The 24,151-nt window shown below is 45.6% G+C and overlaps 1 protein-coding gene across 1 annotated transcript in view; it reads right to left on the bottom strand.

The window, feature by feature from the left end:
• ACTN4 (actinin alpha 4) overlaps positions 1-3,045 on the bottom strand; it is a 46,947-nt gene extending 43,902 nt beyond the window's left edge. Inside the window, exon 1 of the mRNA XM_040406501.1 lies at positions 2,902-3,045. Coding sequence (XP_040262435.1) covers positions 2,902-3,045 — 144 coding nt within the window. The remainder of the gene's footprint in view (positions 1-2,901) is intronic.
• Positions 3,046-24,151: the final 21,106 nt, after the last annotated feature.

Here is a 24,151-nt window from a genome sequence, read left to right on the forward strand (position 1 = left end):
CTATTTGTCAGTTCCGGATGTGAGAGAAGAACAGGTGTGCAGCAGCACGTTCGGGGTTAAAGTCTTCCAGGAGGCCCTGGAAAGTGATCTCAGGCCTTTATCCCAGAGGCACAGACGATCCCGTATGTTACTAATCCATGAGGACAGAAACCTTAAAAAAAATAATAATAATAACGTGAGAATTCAGGTCCGGCCAGCATGTGAACACTGAGCGCCCTTCTCATCGGTGGCCATTGTCTGCCACAAAAAGGCAACTCTGCTTCACAGGGAGAGCCCCCCATAAAGAGGTCTTTCAGACAGGAGGAGGACTGTGCCCGCTGCGGGGGGATTTAAAGCACAAACATGAAAGATTTCCAGGCGCTCTGTTAATAGGTCACTGGTTTCACTTACAGGTTTGGACACACTAAAACCGTTCAGCACTGGGAAGAAAAGCCTCCCGATTGTGCATGCATTGCACGGCTGGCCCCGACCGGGACCACGCCATTAAAAGGAGTTATTCATCAGAATAAAATAAACACAGAAGACGCAGTCACAAGTCCTGTTTATACAGCCGAAAATAACCCCGTGGACATTTACCTTTCCCCTGTCACCCGTACAAAAGCGGCTTCCCCAGTACAGCCAACGGAGGAGGTCTCTTCCCAAACTTCTAAGCCCTGGCCTGTCGCCATGTAATCCAGATTATCATTGCATAGGCTAGTTAGATCTTGGGTTAAAAACCATTACCACCCTAACTACCCCATGTTTTCACGCTGCCCAGCCCGCACGCTCATCTCCGAGCCCAGCCCGACAACTGACAGCTTGGCAACAATGGCCGACTCCCACCATGGGATTAGGCGATCAGCCCCACCGCACTGTTAAAGCGGCAATATAGGCGAATTTTATACGCGTGACTCTCACTGATCTCTCACCACACCCTCAAGTACATTGTGACACCCAACAGGTTCGCCCCCTCCACACCACAGACCAGGGAGCAGCTTGTGTGGCCTCGAAGGGAAGCTTGTCCAATAGCAATAAGTGAACATAAGGGTCCTCGTGTGGCCCCGAGAGCTAGATCTGAACCACGGGGGCAAAGGCTGCAGAGATCACAGCATGGAGAAGGAGCAAACAAGAGTTGTGAAATCATCACAGGTTCCTCCCTTCTCCACGGGTGGCCTCAGCAAGTCTCCATACAAAGGACATGTAGACCATCAACCCCAATGGAAACCTCCTCCGGGGTTGGGTCTTCCTTTTGCTTAGTTTCTTGGCTCTCACTTGTAAGAAGCTATTTTCCAGGAGCATTAGACATGAAGGCAACATACGGTAATTACATTACGTTTTAGGGCTACAACCATCCCCGAGGGCTCATGTCCTCTGCTCATCTCTGGTATGGACACAATTGTTGCTGCCTAACTTTTTGGGTTCTACTTCTACTCCATTGATTTCTATGGAAGGGCTGCCAATGGCAGACGAGGACGAGCCTCCCTAGCGTCACCAAGCGCAGCTCCCATAGAAGTGAATGGGAGCGCACCGCGCACACGCAGCGCCTGCTCCCATTCATTTCTATGGGGCAGACGGAAATAGCCGAGGGCTACTATCGGCGGCCCCGTAGAAATGAATGGAGGGCGGCTGCGCATGCGCAGAGCGCCCTCCGTTCTCATTGTAGGTGCGGGTCCCAGAGGTGGGACCCGCACTTAGACAATGGGGGCATATCCAAGCGATAGCCCCCCCCCATTGTCTGTGATGGGAATACCCCTTTAGGGCTCATGCAAACGCCTGTCCTTGTCTACAAAATGGACAAGAATAGGACATATTCTCAATTATTATTTAATTTTTTCCGGAACAGACGCAGAGTCAGTAATTCCTGTTTTTTTTGCGGAACCATTGAAGTGAATGTCTCCGCATAAAAACTGCAAAAAACACTTACGGACACAGAAAGAAAATACGGTTGCATGCATTAACCCTTATCCTGTGGTGAGGGGATGAGTTAAAATGGGACAACCCCTTTAAGACTTAGCAGCCATGAGCCAATCAGAACGCAGACAGATCAACAGAGTAAGGTGACATTTAACGTCCGGATGAATGACTTCTCTGGGAGTCACCCAACCCTCGGTCCCACCCATTACATACATATGGAGGTGTCACATGTATACAGCGAAACCTCAGACATCCACCCCAAAACTGCACTGAAAAAAAAATGGTCTGCTGGTCTTTTCAAAGATGACAGCCGAGTCAGTTCAGCTTTCTAGGCCAATTATTATTTCAAGTAGCCCAATGCGAAGGACATAAAATATCGGAGGACTGTCACAGCATGCTGGGAGTTGTAGTAGTAGTGAAAGGGTGTTATGCTTTAGTTACAGGTGGTCGGGACTAGTGCCTGGCAAAAATCTATGGGATTTTGACACCGACTTTGCGCTGTCAGTGGGGCAGACATATTGGAGCAGGCAGAAGAACTCTATAGATGCAGGCAATGCCGGATCGCAACGACCAGGGGGGTTCAGTGCAATTAAATTATAAAGACGACTGTATAATAACCAACTTATCACATGGGGCTGAACTGAGAAGCATTTACATATAGTGTAATATATATACTATTATACAGAGGGGATATATATACACACACAGGTGACAGGCATAGGCATAGGTACATGTGACAAGGTACAATATCCCCTTACAGACAGCCACCATCTTGCACACAGGTTACCCTTGGAGGGCCACATAGAATGCATATGAAGTGTCAGGTCAGCAACTTGTGGCTCTCCAGTTCTTGTGCAACTACAACTCCCAGCATCCCCAGGGAGTGCAGGAGTTGGAGTGCCACAGGTTGCAGCCCAGGAGGAGCAGTGCAGGTAATGACTGAGCCCCTCCCCCGGGCCACTCACCTACACACGGATACAGGGGTGACTACAGGCAGGTAGGGCTCACCTTGCGTTGCTGTTTTTCCCAGGCCGGGTCGAGCAGCAGGTCCCGGTCCCAGTCGTCTTCTTGCTCCATGTATCTGCCATCTTGCGTCATGTAGCCGCCGCCGCCGCCGCCACCACCACCGCCGGTCATGTGATAGTCCACCATGGCGGGACCCGGAGAGTGCAGAGAACAAGAGAAGACAGCCGCTGGTGTAAAACGTGAGAGGAAGGAGGGGGGTGTCTCTCCGGTGTGTGAGAGCCACGGGGTCCTCTCCTCTCCTGGGATCAGCGCCGAATGCGCATGCGTAGTGGACGTCCTCCGCCACCACAGCGTCTACTCACTCACCTCAACCCGGCCAACCAATGGCTAAGCACTACTGCGACGGGGACACGCCCAACGAGACGGCGAGCCAATAGAGGACGGAACAGGAGCCTCCCGCTTCAACTCCTTGGGAAACGCCCACTTCTAGCTGACGCGACCGACCACACCCAATGTCCCACACCCTGAGAGGCAGTTCCCGCCCTTTTCTCCTGCCAGGTGTCTGCGTAGACGGGCGGCTCTAGCAATAGTCGATACTAGGAAGGATTTGCTGCTGTTCCCAGCTGAGCCATGACTGAGGCATCTCCACACCTAAAAGTTATATAGAGTTGTGACCTAGTGCGCTAAGAATGCCGCCATTGCGCACTTGTCCTTAAAAGTATCATTCTTTAGGTCCTTCTTATGTCATGACGACTATAAGTCACCTCAGCTGTTTCTTGGTGATAATTTGTTTCCAAAAACAGTTGGGTGACTACCAAGATCGGCACTAAAAAGAAGTCACCAGGCTCCTATCCCTCAGTTGCTTAGCAACCGATCACTTTTACCAGAGGTGACCACCCAAAATCATTTTACTCCCTAGGAGAGCGCTATGGTGGTAGAGACCCCGGGCACAACCGCGTATATAACTCATAGGACCCCATAGTAAGAAGAAAGGAATGTTCCCTGCTGCGCGTATTCCAAAAGTAGTTATCCACTGAGGTGTGAACAGGGCCTTATGTACTAACGCGGGGGGTTTTCAACATAGTACCGCAGCTCTCAAGGCTCAGTGCACATTTGGTTCTGCTGGGGCAGTATATTGTGCTGTACTGTGGTATTTGGTTCTGCTGGGGCAGTATATTGTGCTCCTCTGTGGTATTTGGTTCTGCTGGGGCGGTATATTGTCTTACACTGTGGTATTTCGTTCTGCTGGGGCGGTATATTGTGCTGCTCTGTGGTATTTGGTTCTGCTGGGGCGGTATATTGTGCTGCACTGTGGTATTTGGTTCTGCTGGGGCAGTATATTGTGCTGCACTGTGGTATTTGGTTCTGCTGGGCGGTATATTGTCTTACACTGTGGTATTTGGTTCTGCTGGGGCAGTATATTGTGCTGCACTGTGGTATTTGGTTCTGCTGGGGCAGTATATTGTGCTGCACTGTGGTATTTGGTTCTGCTGGGGCAGTATATTGTGCTGCACTGTGGTATTTGGTTCTGCTGGGGCAGTATATTGTGCTGTACTGTGGTATTTGGTTCTGCTGGGGCAGTATATTGTGCTCCTCTGTGGTATTTGGTTCTGCTGGGGCGGTATATTGTCTTACACTGTGGTATTTCGTTCTGCTGGGGCGGTATATTGTGCTGCTCTGTGGTATTTGGTTCTGCTGGGGCGGTATATTGTGCTGCACTGTGGTATTTGGTTCTGCTGGGGCAGTATATTGTGCTGCACTGTGGTATTTGGTTCTGCTGGGCGGTATATTGTCTTACACTGTGGTATTTGGTTCTGCTGGGGCAGTATATTGTGCTGCACTGTGGTATTTGGTTCTGCTGGGGCAGTATATTGTGCTGCACTGTGGTATTTGGTTCTGCTGGGGCAGTATATTGTGCTGCACTGTGGTATTTGGTTCTGCTGGGGCGGTATATTGTGCTGCTCTGTGGTATTTGGTTCTGCTGGGGCAGTATATTGTGCTGCTCTGTGGTATTTGGTTCTGCTGGGGCAGTATATTGTGCTGCACTGTGGTATTTGGTTCTGCTGGGGCAGTATATTGTGCTGCACTGTGGTATTTGGTTCTGCTGGGGCAGTATATTGTGCTGCACTGTGGTATTTGGTTCTGCTGGGGCGGTATATTGTGCTGCACTGTGGTATTTGGTTCTGCTGGGGCAGTATATTGTCTTACACTGTGGTATTTTAGGGGTGCACCGAAATGAAAATTCTGGTCCGAAACCGAAAATTCAGGATGCCCTTGACCGAAAACCGAAACTGTAAATTATATTTATTTACATTTGAGTCTGAGTGCTAGTCAGACTTATGGCACTATTTTTAGAAACAACAAAATGTCGGATGGGTGCGAAAATTGTTACAGTACAGTGACAGTCAGCTTTATCTTCCTGGAGGCTAAGACACAATTAGCCTCCTGTACATCAGGGCAATCATCATTTTAATATATATCTAGGTGGATGGCTTCCCACAGGATTGGGGATTCTTACTGAATCTATGTACCGTATTTTTCGCCCTATAAGACGCACCGGCCCATAAGACGCACCTAGGTTTTTGAGGAGGAAAATAAGAAAAAAAATATTTTGAACCAAAAGGTGTGCTTTTGGTGGGTTTTGAACTAATTGTGGTCTGTGGATGGCACTGTTATGGGGGATCTGTGGGTGACGTACTGTTATGGGGGATCTGTGGGTGACACATATGGGGGATCTGTGGGTGACACATATGGGGGATCTGTGGGTGACACTTATGGGGGATCTGTGGGTGACACTTATGGGGGATCTGTGGGTGACACTTATGGGGGATCTGTGGGTGACACTTATGGGGGATCTGTGGGTGGCTCTTATTGGGGTCTCTGGATGGCACTGTTATGAGGATCTGTGTATGACAGTTATGGGGGGGATCTGTGGATGACACATATATAGCATCTTATGCTATGTGTCATCCACAGATCCCCTCCATAAGTGTCCCTGTAGTGAATGACCCTCAATACACGCTGGGGGCCGGCATCTGCTTTTATAATGACAGCGGGGCCCGTGCAGTGACTGTATTCTACTACACGGGCCCCGCTCACTGTATAATCCTATGTCTAATAGTTAATTGTAATTGTATGTAATCACATAAGGAGCGCTGTTTATTACCGGTACTTACAACTACAAGCGCTCGCCTGCTCGGTAGGTAGCAGAGAGGAGGGAGGAGGCAGGCCTGGAGGATGGACGCTGGCACTGTGAGTCATACGTCATGCGCCCTTGCCGCCTGCTTCATTCATAAAGTGGGCGGCGCATGACGTATGACTCACACTGCCAGCGTCCGTCCTCCCGGCCTGCCTCCTCCCTCCTCTCTGCTACCTACCGAGCAGGCGAGCGCTTGTAGTTGTAAGTACCGGTAATACACAGCGCTCCTTATGTGATTACATACAATTACAATTAACTATTAGACATACGATTATACAGTGACCGGGGCCCGTGTAGTAGAATACAGTCACTGCACGGGCCCCGCTGTCATTATAAAAGCAGATGCCGGCCCCCAATCCCGCCTCCCTCACAGCTGATACACCCGCCGCTACTTGGTGGGTGACAAATCCCACAAATCCCAAACCCCATATTTTCTGCCGATATGTACCAATATCGGCCGAAATGGATTAGGCCCATTTTCGGCCGCCGGAATTTCGGTGCACCCCTAGTATTTGGTTCTGCTGGGGCGGTATATTGTGCTGCTCTGTGGTATTTGGCTCTGCTGGGGCGGTATATTGTCTTACACTGTGGTATTTGGTTCTACTGGGGCAGTATATTGTGCTGCACTGTGGTATTTGGTTCTGCTGGGGCGGTATATTGTGCTGCACTGTGGTATTTGGTTTTGCTGGGGCGGTATATTGTCTTACATTGTGGTATTTGGTTCTGCTGAGGTGGTATATTGTGCTGCACTGTGGTATTTGGTTCTGCTGGGGCAGTATATTGTCTTACACTGTGGTATTTGGTTCTGCTGGGGCAGTATATTGTCTTACACTGTGGTATTTGGTTCTGCTGGGGCAGTATATTGTGCTGCACTGTGGTCTTTGGTTCTGCTGGGGCGGTATATTGTCTTACACTGTGGTATTTGGTTCTGCTGGGGCAGTATATTGTCTTACACTGTGGTATTTGGTTCTGCTGGGGCAGTATATTGTCTTACACTGTGGTATTTGGTTCTGCTGGGGCAGTATATTGTGCTGCACTGTGGTCTTTGGTTCTGCTGGGGCGGTCTTTTGTTCTGCACTCCAGTAATGCTGGCCCCGCCTACTTCTCTTGTCCCTGCTGAAATGTGTTGGCCCTGCCTTCTTGTGTTGCCCCGCCTTCTGTCAATTTGGACCCGCCTACAACATAGGGCCAGTTGTAGTTTGTTTTTCCAGGGTCACTATAAGTTCCCAGTCCTCACCTGTCTGCGACCAATCATTGGCCCCGGCGGTCACCTCTAGTGACACACCGTTCAAGCACATCATGTTTGACAAAGCGCATGCCTTGTCATATACTAAGCGCATCCTAAAAGTACGTCGCTGGCGTAGATTTCAGATAAATGGCTCCGCCCATACTTTTTGGAAAGTGGCAAGGGCGACGTAGAAACACCACTTGCACCTAGATTTTTTATGCCGGTAAATTGGCATGGGGGGGGGGATAAATCTCACCCATAGTTTTTTATGTGGTTTTTGTCAACATTTTTGTTGTTTAATCCAATATTTTACGTGCTTTTTTGCAGCGAAATCTAGATGTTATAGCAAAGGTGTTTTTTTCTTCTTTATAGGGAAAAAAACCTCTTGAAAAGAAACTAAACACAATTTACATGCATGATGAAAAGAGGCAAGCTTGAGGTTTTTATGATGGGGAGGGGTGGGGGGGGGATTATAGTAACATAGTACATAAGGCCGAAAAAAGACATTTGTCCATCCAGTTCGGCCTGTCATCCTACAAGTTGATCCAGAGGAAGGCAAAAAAAAACCTGTGAGGTAGAAGCCAATTTTCCTCACTTTAGGGGAATAAAAAATTCCTTCCCGACTCCAATCAGGCAATCAGAATAACTCCCTGGATCAACGACCCCTCTCTAGTAGCTATAGCCTGTAATATTATTACACTCCAGAAATACATCCAGGCCCCTCTTGAATTCCTTTATTGTACTCACCATCACCACCTCCTCAGGCAGAGAGTTCCATAGTCTCACTGCTCTTACCGTAAAGAACCCTTTTCTATGTTTGTGTACAAACCTTCTTTCCTCCAAACGCAGAGGATGTCCCCTCGTCACAGTCACAGTCCTGGGGATAAATAGATGATGGGATAGATCTCTGTACTGCCCCCTGATATATTTATACATAGTAATTGGATCTCCCCTCAGTCGTCTTTTTTCTAACGTGAATAACCCTAATTTTGATAATCTTTCAGGGTACTGTAGTTGCCCCATTCCAGTTATTACTTTAGTTGCCCTCCTCTGGACCCTCTCCAGCTCTGCTATGTCTGCCTTGTTTACAGGAGCCCAGAACTGTACACAGTACTCCATGTGTGGTCTGACCAGTGATTTGTAAAGTAGTAGGAATATGTTCTCATCACGGGCATCTATGCCCCTTTTGATGCAACCCATTATCTTATTGGCCTTGGCAGCCGCTGCCTGACACTGTTTTTTGCAGCTTAGTTTGCTGTTTATTAAAATTCCTAGATCCTTTTCCATGTCAGTGTTACCGAGTGTTTTACCATTTAGTATGTACGGGTGACTTGCATTATTCCTTCCCATGTTTAGCAGCAAAAAAAAAAGCCAAAGCTGATCCATGCGCTCTTATAGAAGCACTCTGGGAATTTTTTATGTTTTCCTTCAAGTACAAGAGATAAAAGGTAGAGCAGGAGACTCCCTCACTGTGAGTGTTATTGCCGTCGTTCTATCATGTGACCCTGTCTGTGACTACCTGAGTCCTACGGCGGCGTCTGTGTGGACCACATCATACAGCAGCAGACCAGAGTGGAGCTAATAAGTCTGCAGTGAAGGACCTTTTATCTGATACACCTCATGTACAGAGGGAAAGAGTTTCCTAAGAGATACTTTAAACATCTCCCATCAGGGAACACAAGGGTCGAAGGTTGAAGTTCAACAATACTTAGTCTAGTTTCACACTAGCTGCACAGACCTCCAGCAGGCTGTTCCAGCGGGTGAACAGCCTGTCGGTTCCGTCCTGCTGCTAGTGCACGCGTACCCCCGGACTACCGCTCCGGCCCCTTTGACTATAATAGGGGCAGGACGGAGTTCCGGCGGCAGCGCACGCAGAGAGGCCGCCGGAATAAAAGTACTACATGTCGTACTTTTATTCCGGTGGCCTCTCAGCGTGTGCTGCCGCCGGAACTCCGCCCCGCCCCCATTATAGTCAATGGGGCCGGAGCTGTAGTCCGGGGGTACGCGTGCACTAGCGGCAGGACGGATCCGACAGGCTGTTCACCCGCTGGAACAGACTACTGGAGGTCCGTGCCGCTAGTGTGAAAGTACCCTTACCTAGATTTCCCAAAGATCTGCAAAAAAAAAAATGCATTCTCAGCAAAGGCTAGCATAAACGCATTGATAAACGTCAGCCATTGGTGGCCCTGTTTATTGTGGCGGAGACTGTTAGGCCTCTTTCACACGGCGTTGCGGGAAAATGTGCGGGTTCGTTACGGGAACACCTCCTGATGCGTTTTGCACTCGCGTGAGAAAAATCGCGCATGTTTGGTACCCAAACTTCTTCACAGAAGTTCGGGCTTGGGATCGGTGTTCTGTAGATTGTATTATTTTCCCTTATAACATGGTTCTAAGGGAAAATAATAGCATTCTGAATACAGAATGCATAGTAAAATAGCGCTGGAGGGGTTAAAAAAAAAAATAATAATAATTTAACTCACCTTAATCCACTTGATCGTGGAGCCTGGCTTCTCTTCTGTCTCCTTTGCTGAACAGGACCTGTGGTGAGCATTCATTACAGTAACAGGACCGGTGGTGACGTCACTCCGGTCATCACATGATCCATCACCATGGTAAAAGATCATGTGATGACCGGAGTGACGTCACCACAGGTCCTGTTCAGCGAAGGAGATGCTGGGCTGCGCGATCAAGTGGACTAAGGTGAGTTAAATTATTATTTTTTTAACCCCTCCAGCGCTATTTTACTATGCATTCTGTATTCAGAATGCTATTATTTTCCCTTATAACCATGTTATAAGGGAAAATAATAATGATCGGGTCTCCATCCCGATCGTCTCCTAGCAACCGTGCGTGAAAATCGTACCGCATCCACACTTGCTTGCGGATGCTTGCGATTTTCACGCAAACCCATTCACTTCTATGGGGCCTGCGTTGCGTGAAAAACGCAGAATATAGAGCATGCTGCGATTTTCACGCTCATTACACGAATTACCGCTCATGTAAACAGCCCCATAGAAATGAATGGGTCGGTATTCAGTGCGGGTGCAATGCGTTCAACTCACGCATTGCATCCGCGCAAAAAGGACACATACCCTGGGCTGCCAGCCTGAGATATATCTAGTGGCCGCACAAGCATGGCCGTTCTCCACTCACTTCGGTGTCCCATTCTGGAGATAAGATCGGGTCCCAGAGGTGGACCCCACACCTATCTTAGCGATATGCCACCAATGTCTGAGGTGAGACAACCCCTTTAACACAAGAAATCTGGTTAAAACATGAACTCTAGATATGTTCCCAGTGATATTGCTCATAAAACCCGAGAGATACATATCGTGTGGGGAATTTTGAAAGTCAGTTTTCATGGATCCTGCGTTGCCGTAATTTATCAAATGCTGCACGATGTTTGGTCAATTTGGTTATTAAAGGGATTGTCTAATGCTGGAATCTTGCAGGAAGCTTACATGTGGAGACCAGAAGAGACAACGGGACCCCTTTAAAGGGAACCTGTCATCAACTTTATGCTGACCTCACTGAGGATAGCATAAATTAGTGACCGCAATCCTGATTTCAGCGGTGTGTCACTCATAATACAGTCCTGATCAAAAGTTTAAGACCACTTGAAAAATGGCAAAAAATCATATTTTACATTGTTGGATCTTAACAAGGTTCCAAGTAGAGCTTCAACATGCAACAAGAAGAAATGAGAGTGAGACAAAACATTTTTTGAGCATTCAATTAATTTAAAATAACGATTAAACTGAAACAGGCTGTTATCAGCTGATCCAAATTTTAGGACCACATGCCTTTAAAAGGCCAAATTTGTGCAAAGATGTGGATTCATTGTCATTTTCTGTCAGGTAGTCACACATTGTGATGGCGAAGGCAAAAAAACTCCCTTTTTGAACGTGGTCAGGTTGTTGAACTGCATAAGCAGGGTCTCTCACAGCGCGCCATCGCTGCTGAGGTGGGACGCAGTAAGACAGTCATTTGGAATTTCTTAAATGATCCTGAGGGTTATGGAACAAAAAAAGTCAAGTGGAAGACCCCAAAAAATGTCATCAGCACTGAGCCGGAGGATCCAATTGGCTGTCCGTCAAGACACTGGACGATCCTCGACCCAAATTAAGGCCCTTACTGGTGCTGACTGCAGCCCCATAACCATCAGATGTTATCTGAGACTGAAGGGCTTCAAAAACAAAAAACGTATTCAAAGACCTCGTCTCCTTGAACGCCACAGAACTGCTTGTTTGGACTTTGCAAGAGAGCACCAAACATGGGACATTCAATGGCGGAAGAAAGTTTTATTCTCTGATGAGAAAAAATTTAACCCTGATGGTTTCCAATGTTACTGGCATGACAAGCAGATCCCACCTGAGATGTTTTCTACGCGCCACAGTGGAGGGGGCGCCATAATGGTCTGGGTTGCTTTTTCCTTCAGTGGAACAATGGAGCTTCAGGAAGTGCAGGGGCGTCAAACGGCCGCTGGCTATGTCCAGATGTTGCAGAGAGCATTCCTCATGACTGAGGGCCCTCGTCTGTGTGGTAACGACTGGGTTTTTCAACAGGACAACGCTACAGTACACAATGTCCGCAGGACAAGGGACTTCTTCCAGGAGAATACCATCACTCTTTTGGCCCATCCTGTGTGTTCCCCTGATCTAAATCCAATTGAGAACCTTTGGGGATGGATGGCAAGGGAAGTTTACAAAAATGGACAACAGTTTCAGACAGTAGATGGCCACCGTGCAGCCGTCTTCACCACTTGGAGAAATGTTCCCACTCACCTCATGGAAACGCTTGCATCAAGCGAGCCGAAACAAATTTTGGAAGTGATAAACAATAACGGTGGAGCTACTCATTACCGAGTTCATGTTTGGAAGTTGAATTTTTGTTTTGGGGGCGTTTCGTTTTTTTGGAGGTGTGGTCCTAAACTTTTGATCAGCTGAAAAACAGCCTGTTTCAGTTTATTCGTTATTTTCTTTAAATTGAATGCTCAAAAAATGTTTTGTCTCACTCCCATTTCTTCTTGTTGCATGTTGAAGCTCTACTTGGAACCTTGTTAAGATCCAGCCATGCTAAATTTGATTTTTTGCCATTTTTGGTCTTAAACTTTTGATCAGGACTGTAGTAAGTGGTCGCAGAGAACCGGCATCATAATCATTACAGCCCAGGCCTTGAAAAGAGTCAAATCTACCTGAGAAGAGTCCTAGTTATTCATAATCTCCTGCTCTCCCGTCCATCTGCTGATGATTGGCAGTTCTCTCCTAGAGAGGAAGGGAGAGAACTAGGTAGAAGATGGTCAGTCATAGGTGGTCAGGAGAGCAGGGATTCATGAATAACCATGACTCTTCTCAGGAGGCCGTGACTCTTTTCCAGGCCCAGTCTGCAATGATTGTGATGTTGGTTCTCGGCAACCACTTACTTTTAACTTTTAAATTACCGACCGCTGAAATCAACCCACCTGTCTCTACTTTATTCTGCTGTTAGTATGGGCAGCACAAATTGGATGACAGGTTCCCTTTAACACTATTGTTTTAAGATGTTACTCCACTTTCTATGTCTATGTCATTGTGACAATTTTTTATTATTTTTATTTTTTTAAACATCTGCCATCCATTTTCCCATCCACATTTCAAAACGGGAGTGACGTAAAAATGCAAAATGACAACATTTTTCTTTGCAAATGAGCCTCCCAAAAAAAATCACAAAGCCCTACTGCAAGTTATCCAAGCCAGAATTCTGGAGGAGAGGGTGGAATAAATTCTGCTCCAAAGGCCTTGGAGAACCTCCATGTCTCACTGTTTTACATGTGAATAGCTGTACCTGGGGGTAGATTGGCACTTACCTGACTTCTTGTTGTCCCCACTACAACTACTGGACGAACCTGTTTTGAAAATGACTCCTCTCTTGAATCAGCTTTAAGGCCCCTTTCACACGAGCGATACAGATTGTGTCAGGATCTGTTCAGGAAAAACTGGTGGTTTTGCATGCAAGTTCAGCGTCTGCATTTTTTCGGTCCAGATTGCATGCTTTTTCCGTGCGTGAAAAAAACAAACAAAAAATAACTATCTACATCTCCCAGGAACCATCAGTGAAAAACGCATTGCATCCGGGCAGCTTCCGTTTTTTACGCAAGCCCCATTCACTTCTATGGAGCCAGAGCTGCATGAAAAACGCACAATATCGAAGACGCTGCGATTTTTTTTCTGAACGCAGAGATGAGGCGTGAAAAACGAGGCTTATGTACAGACCTATTGAAATGAATGGCTCAGGATTCAGTCCAGATGCTATCCTTTCGCTACACACATCCCATGCAGACGGAAAACCTTGCTTGTGTGAAAGAGGCCTAAACCCTTCAGCCACAGCCCTCCACCTTCTTCCTGTCAGGGTATATATTAGGGCTCATTCACACGGCCGTTGTTCAGCCGTTCCGTGCATTCGGGGCCGCAATTTGCGGTCTCCAATGCACGGGCACCATCCGTGGAGTTGCCATGACGGATCCAGACCCATTCAACTTGAATGGGTCTGTAATCTGTCTGCACCGCAAATAAATAGAACATGTTCTATTTTTTTGCAGTGCGGAGGGATGGACAGAAACCCCACGTAAGCGCTCCGTAGTGCTTCCGTTGGGTTTCGTGCCTCCGTTCCGCACCGACCTTCCGGATTGCAGACCCATTCAAGTGAATGGGTCCGCATCTGTGATGCGAGGTGCACACAGCCGGTGCCCTCATATTGTGGACCCGCTGTGTGCATGAGCCCTTAAAAAGAATCTGGTATGGCGAGCAGCTTTATCTCTTTGACCAAGTCTGTTCTCCTATGATGAAGAAACAGTAGCTCCCACCACTGGTGCCGGTCTGTAGATACAATCTCTGGACCTTAGGGCTCAGTATGCAAAATACTTATGTAAGGTTTGTTTGTTTAGGTACATTAAAAGGGTTGTCAACCCCCGGGGGCCTTTCTGGCAGACCCCCTATTGTAGCCGGACCTGCAAAGGGAATCATACTTACTTATTAAAGGCCTATGTATACATAGTAATTGTTGGTAAAAGTCAAACTAAAGGCCCTTTTAACATGGGCCAATGATTGAGCCCCATTCTTGAATTAGGAGGAGGTGTCAGAGGGGGGACCCAAAGTATCTGATATTTATGGCATATCCTATGGAGATGCCTTATTGTAAATGTCCAGATGGGATTATGCCTTTGATAATACAATTCTGGCTTCTGAAGCCACCACTAGAGGGAGCTTACTGCATACTGATTTGTTATTGAGCTCAATGTACAAACAGTTTTCAGTAAGTTCCTAATCTCCCCCTAGTGGGCAATCAGGATTTTGGTATTTTAAGGTGTTGACCAAGGGTATAAAAAATAAGGAAAAACAGGATAAGCCTTTTCAGTCCACCGTCGATCCAGAGCTGATAGTCTGGTGGTCCATGTCCAAACTTTTTATTGAATCAGATATTTTTTATTGACAAAATAAAAATGTATACACTTGCAACCAGATAGCACCTCTGAATCAATTGGTCCAGTTCACAATTGAGTACAGTTGCAAGAAAAAGTATGTGAACCCTTTGGAATTATATGGATTTCTGCACAAATTGGTTATAAAATGTGATCTGATCTTCATCTACGTAACAGCAATAGACAATCACAGTCTGCTTAAACTAATAACACACAAAGAATTAAATGTTACCATGTTTTTATTGAACACACCATGTAAACATTCAGAGTGCAGGTGGAAAAAGTATGTGAACCCCTAGACTAATGACATCACCAAGAGCTAATTGGAGTGAGGTGTCAGCCAACTGGAGTCCAATCAATGAGATAAGATTGGAGGTGTTGGTTACAGCTACCCGGCCCTTTTAAAAAGAAACTTACACCAGTTCTGGGTTTGCTTTTCACAAAAAGCATTGCCTGATGTGAATTCCTCGCACAAAAGAGCTCTCAAAGGACCTATGATTAAGAATTGTTGACTTGCATAAAGCTGGAAAGGGTTATAAAAGTATCTCCAAAAGCCTTGCTGTTCATCAGTCCACGGTAAGACAAATTGTCTATAAATGTAGAAAGTTCAGCACTGCTGCTACTCTCTCTAGGAGTGGCCGTCCTGTAAAGATGACTGCAAGAGCACAGCGCAGACTGCTCAATGAGGTGAAGAAGAATCCTAGAGTGTCAGCTAAAGACTTACAAAAGTCTCTGGCATATGCTAACATCCCTGTTAGCGAATCTACGATACGTAAAACACTAAACAGGAATGGATTTCATGGGAGGATACTAGAGAGGAAGCCACTGCTGTCCAAAAAAAAACATTGCTGTTTACAGTTTGCACAAGAGCACCTGGATGTTCCACAGCAGTACTGGCAAAATATTCTGTGGACAGATGAAACCCAAGTTGAGTTGTTTGGAAGAAACACACAACACTATGTGTGGAGAAAAAGAGGCACAGCACGCCAACATCAAAACCTCATCCCAACTGTGAAGTATGGTGGTGGGGGCATCATGGTTTGTGGCTGCTTTGCTGCGTCAGGGCCTGGACGGATTGCTATCATCGAAGTAAAAATAAATTCCCAAGTTTATCAAGACATTTTGCAGGAGAACTTAAGGCCATCTGTCCACCAGCTGAAGCTCAACAGAAGATGGGTGTTGCAACAGGACAACGACCCAAAGCATAGAAGTAAATCAACAACAGAATGGCTTAAACAGAAGAAAATACACCTTCTGGAGTGGCCCAGTCAGAGTCCTGACCTCAACCCGATTGAGATGCTGTGGCAGAAAGCGATTCACACCAGACATCCCAAGAATATTGCTGAACTGAAACAGTTCTGTAAAGAGGAATGGTCAATAATTACTCCTGACCATTGTGCACGTCTGATCTGCAACTACAGGAAACGTTTGGTTGAAGTTATTGCTGCCAAAAGGAGGTTCAACCAGTTATTAAATCCAAGGGTTCACATACTTTTTCCACCTGTTTTGCTTTGTATTTTTCTGTTCCACTATGGATCCGGTTGCGGTTTTGGCGAAACAATTACAGGGATTATCCCTTGAAGTGGCAGGATTAAAAGCAACAGTGCTGCAGCAGCAGCAGCCATCCTTGGGTTCCACCGTTGCTACGGGAAACCAAGGTACTCCTGAGCCAAAAGTGGCTTTACCTGATAGGTTCACAGGAGGGAGAGACCAATTTGTAACCTTCAGAGAAGCTTGCAAATTGTTCTTCAGGTTACGCCCTAGATCCTCCGGCGGTGAGGAACAACGGGTGGGTATTGTAATTTCTCTCCTGCAAGGAGATCCGCAGGCTTGGGCTTTCTCCCTACCATCAGACTCTCTGGCCTTACGATCAGTGGAGGAGTTTTTTGAAGCCCTGGGTCTCGTATATGATGACCCGGACAGGGTCTCACTGGCTGAGTCTAAGCTACGTAGACTTCGGCAAGAGAACCGGTCTGCTGAACTATATTGTTCCGAATTCCGTAGGTGGGCTACTGATACGTTATGGAACAACTCGGCCCTTAGGAGTCAGTTCTGCCAGGGGTTGTCTGAAAAATTAAAAGACGCGCTGGCGGTATACGAGGTCCCTGGGTCTCTGGAGGCTGCTATGTCTCTGTCCATAAGAATCGACAGACGACTCAGGGAGAGACTATTAAATTTTACGGAGGCCTCTATAGGGCAGGGATCGGTTTGTTATGATCCAGTCGAACCAATGCAAATAGGGGGTGCCACTAGACGGGTGAATCCTCCTAAGTTCCGCTGTAAGTCAGAGGTTTGTTTTCGTTGTGGGGGGAGGGGTCATTTTGTAAAGGTTTGTCCCTCAGAATCCAAGAGACCACAAACAAAGGAGCCGCCGGAAAACTAGAGTCCCCAGATTGTGCGGAGGATAACAGTCTGGGCGTATTCGTTTCCTCCATACGCATGTCTCAGTTTTTGTTGTCTGCTACCGTTGAGCCGGGCAATAAGACTGAGATCTGTTCCGTCTTTTTGGACAGTGGGGCGGGGGTCAACTTGGTGGATTCACGGTTTGCTCAGGCTCTGGGTTTTACTCCAGAACCGATACGCAGAACTATTCCTGTTTTTGCCATCGACTCCTCCCCTCTTACTCAGAAACAGTTAACTCAGATCATTCATAATATCCATCTGCAGGTAGGGGACCTCCATAAAGAGCATATCTCGTGTTATGTCCTGGACGGTCTTCCGGCTCCTATGGTATTGGGGCTTCCCTGGCTGGTGACTCACAATCCAGTGGTGGATTGGCTGGCCGGGGAGATTGTGGAGTGGAGTGAACATTGTAAGGACAACTGCTTGAGTAGTAGGTGCTCTACACTCTCTGTAACATCTTTACCTGCCTTTCTGTCAGATTTTATGGATGTGTTCTCTGAGAAGGGTTGTCAGGGGTTACCACCTCATCGTCCATATGATTGCCCGATTAATCTACTACCTGGGGCCAAACTACCTAAAGCCCGGAGAGGAAGGCTATGAAAGATTATATTTCGGAGAGTTTGGCTAAGGGACACATCAGACCCTCTTCTTCACCTGTGGCTGCAGGGTTCTTTTTCGTTAAAAACAAAGATGGGGGCCTACGTCCTTGCCTGGATTTCCGGGAATTAAACCGGATAACTATCCGAGATCCCTATCCTCTTCCTCTCATTCCCGACCTCTTTAATCAGGTTGCTGGTGCTAAATGGTTCTCCAAAATGGATCTCAGAGGAGCCTATAACCTGGTTCGCATCAAAGAGGGGGATGAGTGGAAGACGGCTTTTAATACTCCGGAAGGGCATTATGAAAATCTGGTCATGCCATTTGGTCTTACTAATGCGCCTGCGGTATTCCAACATTTTGTCAACAATATTTTTAGTCACCTTATCGGGAGATTTGTTGTGATATATCTTGATGACATCCTGGTCTATTCCCCGGATCTGGATACACATAAGATCCATGTGAGACAAGTGCTGCAGATATTAAGGGCCAACAAATTGTTTGCTAAGTTAGAAAAATGTGTGTTCGCCGTAAAAGAACTGCCATTTCTGGGGTATGTGTTGTCAGATTCAGGTTTCCGCATGGATCCATAGAAAGTCTGGGCGATTATAGACTGGGATCTGCCTGAGAACCTGAAGGCATTGCAACGCTTCCTGGGGTTTGCCAATTTTTATAGAAAGTTTATAAAAAACTATTCCTTGGTGGTCAAACCACTGACGGACATGACCCGAAAGGGATCCGATTTTTCCAAATGGTCACATGCAGCCAAAACTGCCTTTGCATCTCTGAAGGAGAGATTCACCTCGGCCCCTATTCTCGTACAGCCAGATGTCTCACTTCCTTTTATTGTAGAGGTTGACGCATCAGAGGTGGGGGTGGGAGCGGTACTATCTCAGGGCCCGTCCCCTGGTGAATGGCGTCCGTGTGCTTTCTTTTCGAAGAAATTGTCTACTGCAGAAAGGAACTATGATATTGGCAACAGGGAACTTATGGCTATTAAGTTGGCTTTTGAGGAGTGGCGTAATTTTTTGGAGGGGGCGGTTCATCCCGTCACGGTGATTACTGATCACAAAAACTTATTATATCTGGAGTCTGCTAAACGTCTCACCCCTAGACAGGCTCGGTGGTCGTTATTTTTTACTAGGTTTAATTTTGTAATAACCTATCGCCCGGGGGCAAAAAATACTAAGGCAGATGCATTGTCTCTAAGTTTTCCTGGAGGGGGTGATGTTGAGGTACCAGAGCCCATTTTGCAAAAGGGGGTGGTGGTCTCTGCATTACACTCAGGTTTAGAGGGGAGGGTGTTGGAAGCTCAGGGGGACGCCCCAGCCTCCTGCCCCTCGGGTAAACTGTTTGTGCCAGAAAATTTACGACTGGAGATACTAAAAGAACACCATAACTCCACACTGGCAGGACACCCAGGTAGTAGGGCAACCACTGAGTTAGTGTCTCGTCGGTTCTGGTGGCCTAAATGGCGCCAGGAGGTGTTGAATTTTGTGTCTGCATGTGCTACCTGTGCTCGTTCTAAGGTAGATCATACTCGTCCGGCAGGGCGTCTTTTACCTCTGGCCATCCCCAACAGGCCTTGGACGCACCTGTCAATGGATTTCATTACGGATCTACCAGTATCAGCGGGGAAGACTGTTATTCTTGTAGTTGTTGACAGATTCAGTAAAATGGTGCACTTTATTGCTCTTGCCGCATTGCCTAATGCTAACACACTGGCTCAGGTTTTTATTGACCACATCGTGAAGTTTCACGGGGTCCCTTCCGATATTGTTTCGGATCGTGGTACCCAATTCGTTTCTAAATTTTGGAAAGCTTTTTGTTCTCGTTTACGGGTTCATCTGTCGTTTTCTTCATCTTTCCATCCACAGTCCAACGGTCAGACTGAACGTACCAATCAAAACCTAGAGACATATTTGAGATGCTTTGTTTCCGAAAATCAGGAGGAATGGTCATCTTATTTACCGTTAGCCGAGTTTGCCATTAATAATCGTCGTCAAGAATCCACCGATAAGTCACCATTTTTTGGTGCGTATGGTTTCCATCCTCAGTTTTGTACGTTTAGTGAGGGGGGGCAGTCTGGGATTCCCGAGGAGGAACGATTTGCGTCTTCACTTTCTTCAGTGTGGCAGAGTGTGCAAGAAAGTTTGAAGAGAATTGGTGGTAGATACAAACGTGCGGCTGATAGGAAGCGCTCTGAAGGTCCGGACCTTGGGGTGAATGACTTGGTGTGGTTGTCTACCAGAAATATCAAGTTGAAGGTTCCCTCGTGGAAATTAGGTCCGAGATTTATTGGTCCTTATAGGGTAATTAAGATCATTAACCCGGTGGCTTTTCGTCTGGAGCTACCTCAGACTCTAAGGATCCATTATGTCTTCCACAGATCTCTGCTTAAGAGATATGTAGAACCTCCTGAACCATTGCCACTACCGCCTCCACCGGTGGTTGTTGATGGCAGTCTTGAGTTTCAGGTAGAAAAGATTGTTGATTCACGATATGTTCGCCGCTCTCTTCAGTACCTGGTGAACTGGAAAGGTTATGGTTCCGAAGAGAGAATGTGAGTTCCAGCATCAGAGATAAAAGCGGACAGACTCATTCGGGCTTTTCATAGCTCCCATCCGGAGAGGCCTGGTCTTGAGGGTCCAGGGGCCCCTCGTAGAAAGGGGGGTACTGTCACGACTGTGACTGATCCAGACAGGTCTGGGAGGAGAAGGTCGCAGCGACTTGCTACTCGCGATAGCTTGTGAGTTTGCTCCGTGGTTCAGGGTATGTCATCTGGGTTTTGCCTTGTAAACCTTTTTGTCCTGACTGGGAGTTTGTAGGCATCCTTCTCAGGTGAGTCCTGTCTGCCACTCCCAGCTACTATATTAGTTTCACTTTCACTTGCAGTCATTGCCAGATATAGTCCTTACTTCCAGTTCTATTCTGACCTTTGAAGGAGATCGTTTGATGGTGTTGCTGTGGAGCTCTTGTCCGGCGTGGACTGTCGTGATTGGGATCGCCTTCTCTGCTCGTGACTGGATAAGTCTATCTCTGATATAGTTTGTTTGTTGCTGTCTTCCCCTGCTGTTCTCCTAGACATGAGTGATGGTGACTAGTGCTCTCATCGGCCTTTCCCCACTCTAGCCTTTTTAGGGTGACTGAGGGTTTAGGCATCCTGCTCGCTGCACGGGTTCACACCCCGTCTAGGGTATCAGGGCAGACAGGTGCCAGCTTAGGGTTAGTCAGGGGTGGCCATACTATTCCCATCCGTAGATAAGGGTCCCCCTTCCCCTCCGTCTGGTGCGACACGATTGCTGCTGGGGTAGAGGTCGTGACAGTACTATTATATGCTGACCATACATTGTGACATCATAATGGAATCCTGGATACTATCACCTGCTGACAATACATTGTGACATCATAATAGAACCCTGGATACTATTATCTGCTGACCATACATTGTGACATCATAATGGAATCCTCAATACTATTTTCTGCTGACCATACATTGTGAAATTATAATAGAACCCTGAATACCATCATCTGCTGACCATACATTGTGACATCATAATGGAATCAAGGATACTATCATCTTATTACTATACATTGTGACATCATAATGGAATCCTGGATAGTATTATCTGCTCACCTTACATTGTGACATCATAATGGAATCCTGGATACTATCACCTGCTGACCATATATTGTGACATCATAATGGAATCCTGAATACTATTATCTGCTGGCCATCCATTGTGACATCATAATGGAACCATGGATACTATTAAATGCTGACAATACATTGTGACATCATAATGGAATCCTGGATACTATCATCTTGTTACTATACATTGTGACATCATAATGGAATCCTGGATACTATTATCTGCTGACCATACATTGTGACATCATAATGGAATCCTGAATACTATTATCTGCTGACCATACATTGTGACATCATAATGGAATCCTGAATACTATCATCTGCTCACCTTACATTGTGACATCATAATGGAATCCTGGATACTATCACCTGCGGACCATACATTGTGACATCATAATGGAATCCTGTATACTATCATCTGCTCAACTTACATTGTGACATCATAATGGAATCCTGAATACTATCATCTGCTTACCATACATTGTGACATCATAACGGAATCCTGGATACTATTATGTACTGACCATACATTGTGACATCACAATGGAATGCTAGATACCATCATCTGAAGACCATACATTGTGACATCATAATAGAATCCTGGATACTATCATCTTATTACTATACATTGTGACATCATAATGGAATCCTGGATACTATTATCTGCTGACCATAAATTGTGACATCATAATGAAACCCTGGATACTATTATATGCTGACAATACATTGTGACATCATAATAGAATCCTGGATACTATTATCTGCTCACCTTACATTGTGACATCATAATGGAATCCTGGATACTATCACCTGCTGACCGTACATTGTGACTACATAATGTAATCCTGAATACTATTATCTGCTGACCATCCATTGTGACATCATAATGGAACCCTGGATACTATTATCTGCAGACCATACATTGTGACATCATAATGTAATCCCGGAAACATTATGACATCATAATGTAATCCTAGATACTATCATCTGATTACTATACATTGTGATATCATAATTTAATCCTAGATACTATCACCTGCTGACCATACATTGTGACATCATAATGGAATCCTGAATACTATCATCTGCTTACCATACATTGTGACATCATAACGGAATCCTGGATAGTATTGTCTACTGACCATACATTGTGAAATCACAATGGAATCCTGGATACCATTATCTGCTGACCATACATTGTAAAATCATAATGGAATCCTGGATACTATCATCTGCTCAACTTACATTGTGACATTATAATGGAATCCTGAATACTATCATCTTCTTACCATACATTGTGACATCATAATAGAACCCTGGATACTATTATATGCTGACAATACATTGCAACATCATAATGGAATCCTGGATACTATTATCTGCTGACCATACATTGTGACATCATAATGGAATCCTGGATACTATTATCTGCGGACCATACATTGTGACATCATAACGGAATCCTGGATACTATTATGTACTGACCATACATTGTGACATCACAATGGAATGCTAGATACCATCATCTGAAGACCATACATTGTGACATCATAATGGAATCCTGGATACTATCATCTTATTACTATACATTGTGACATCATAATGGAATCCTGGATACTATTATCTGCTGACCATAAATTGTGACATCATAATGAAACCCTGGATACTATTATATGCTGACAATACATTGTGACATCATAATAGAATCCTGGATACTATTATCTGCTCACCTTACATTGTGACATCATAATGGAGTCCTGGATACTATCACCTGCTGACCGTACATTGTGACTACATAATGTAATCCTGAATACTATTATCTGCTGACCATCCATTGTGACATCATAATGGAACCCTGGATACTATTATCTGCAGACCATACATTGTGACATCATAATGTAATCCCGGAAACATTATGACATCATAATGTAATCCTAGATACTATCATCTGATTACTATACATTGTGATATCATAATTTAATCCTAGATACTATCACCTGCTGACCATACATTGTGACATCATAATGGAATCCTGAATACTATCATCTGCTTACCATACATTGTGACATCATAACGGAATCCTGGATAGTATTGTCTACTGACCATACATTGTGAAATCACAATGGAATCCTGGATACCATTATCTGCTGACCATACATTGTGAAATCATAATGGAATCCTGGATACTATCATCTGCTCAACTTACATTGTGACATTATAATGGAATCCTGAATACTATCATCTTCTTACCATACATTGTGACATCATAATAGAACCCTGGATACTATTATATGCTGACAATACATTGCAACATCATAATGGAATCCTGGATACTATTATCTGCTGACCATACATTGTGACATCATAATGGAATCCTGGATACTATTATCTGCGGACCATACATTGTGACATGATAATGGAATCCTGGATACTATCATCTTATTACTATACATTGTGACATCATAATGGAATCCTGGATACTATTATCTGGTGACCATACATTGTGACATCATAATGGAAACCTGGATACTATCACCTGCTGATCATACATTGTGACATCATAATGGAATCCTGAATACTATTATCTGATGACCATCCATTGTGACATCATAATAGAACCCTGGATACTATTATATGCTGACCATACATTGTGATATCATAATGGAATCCTGTATGCTATTACCTGCTGACCATACATTGTGACATCATAATAGAACCCTGGATACTATTATCTGCTGACAATACATTGTGACATCA

Source organism: Bufo bufo, chromosome 8, assembly GCF_905171765.1.
Source record: "Bufo bufo chromosome 8, aBufBuf1.1, whole genome shotgun sequence".
NCBI classification, from domain to species: domain Eukaryota; kingdom Metazoa; phylum Chordata; class Amphibia; order Anura; family Bufonidae; genus Bufo; species Bufo bufo.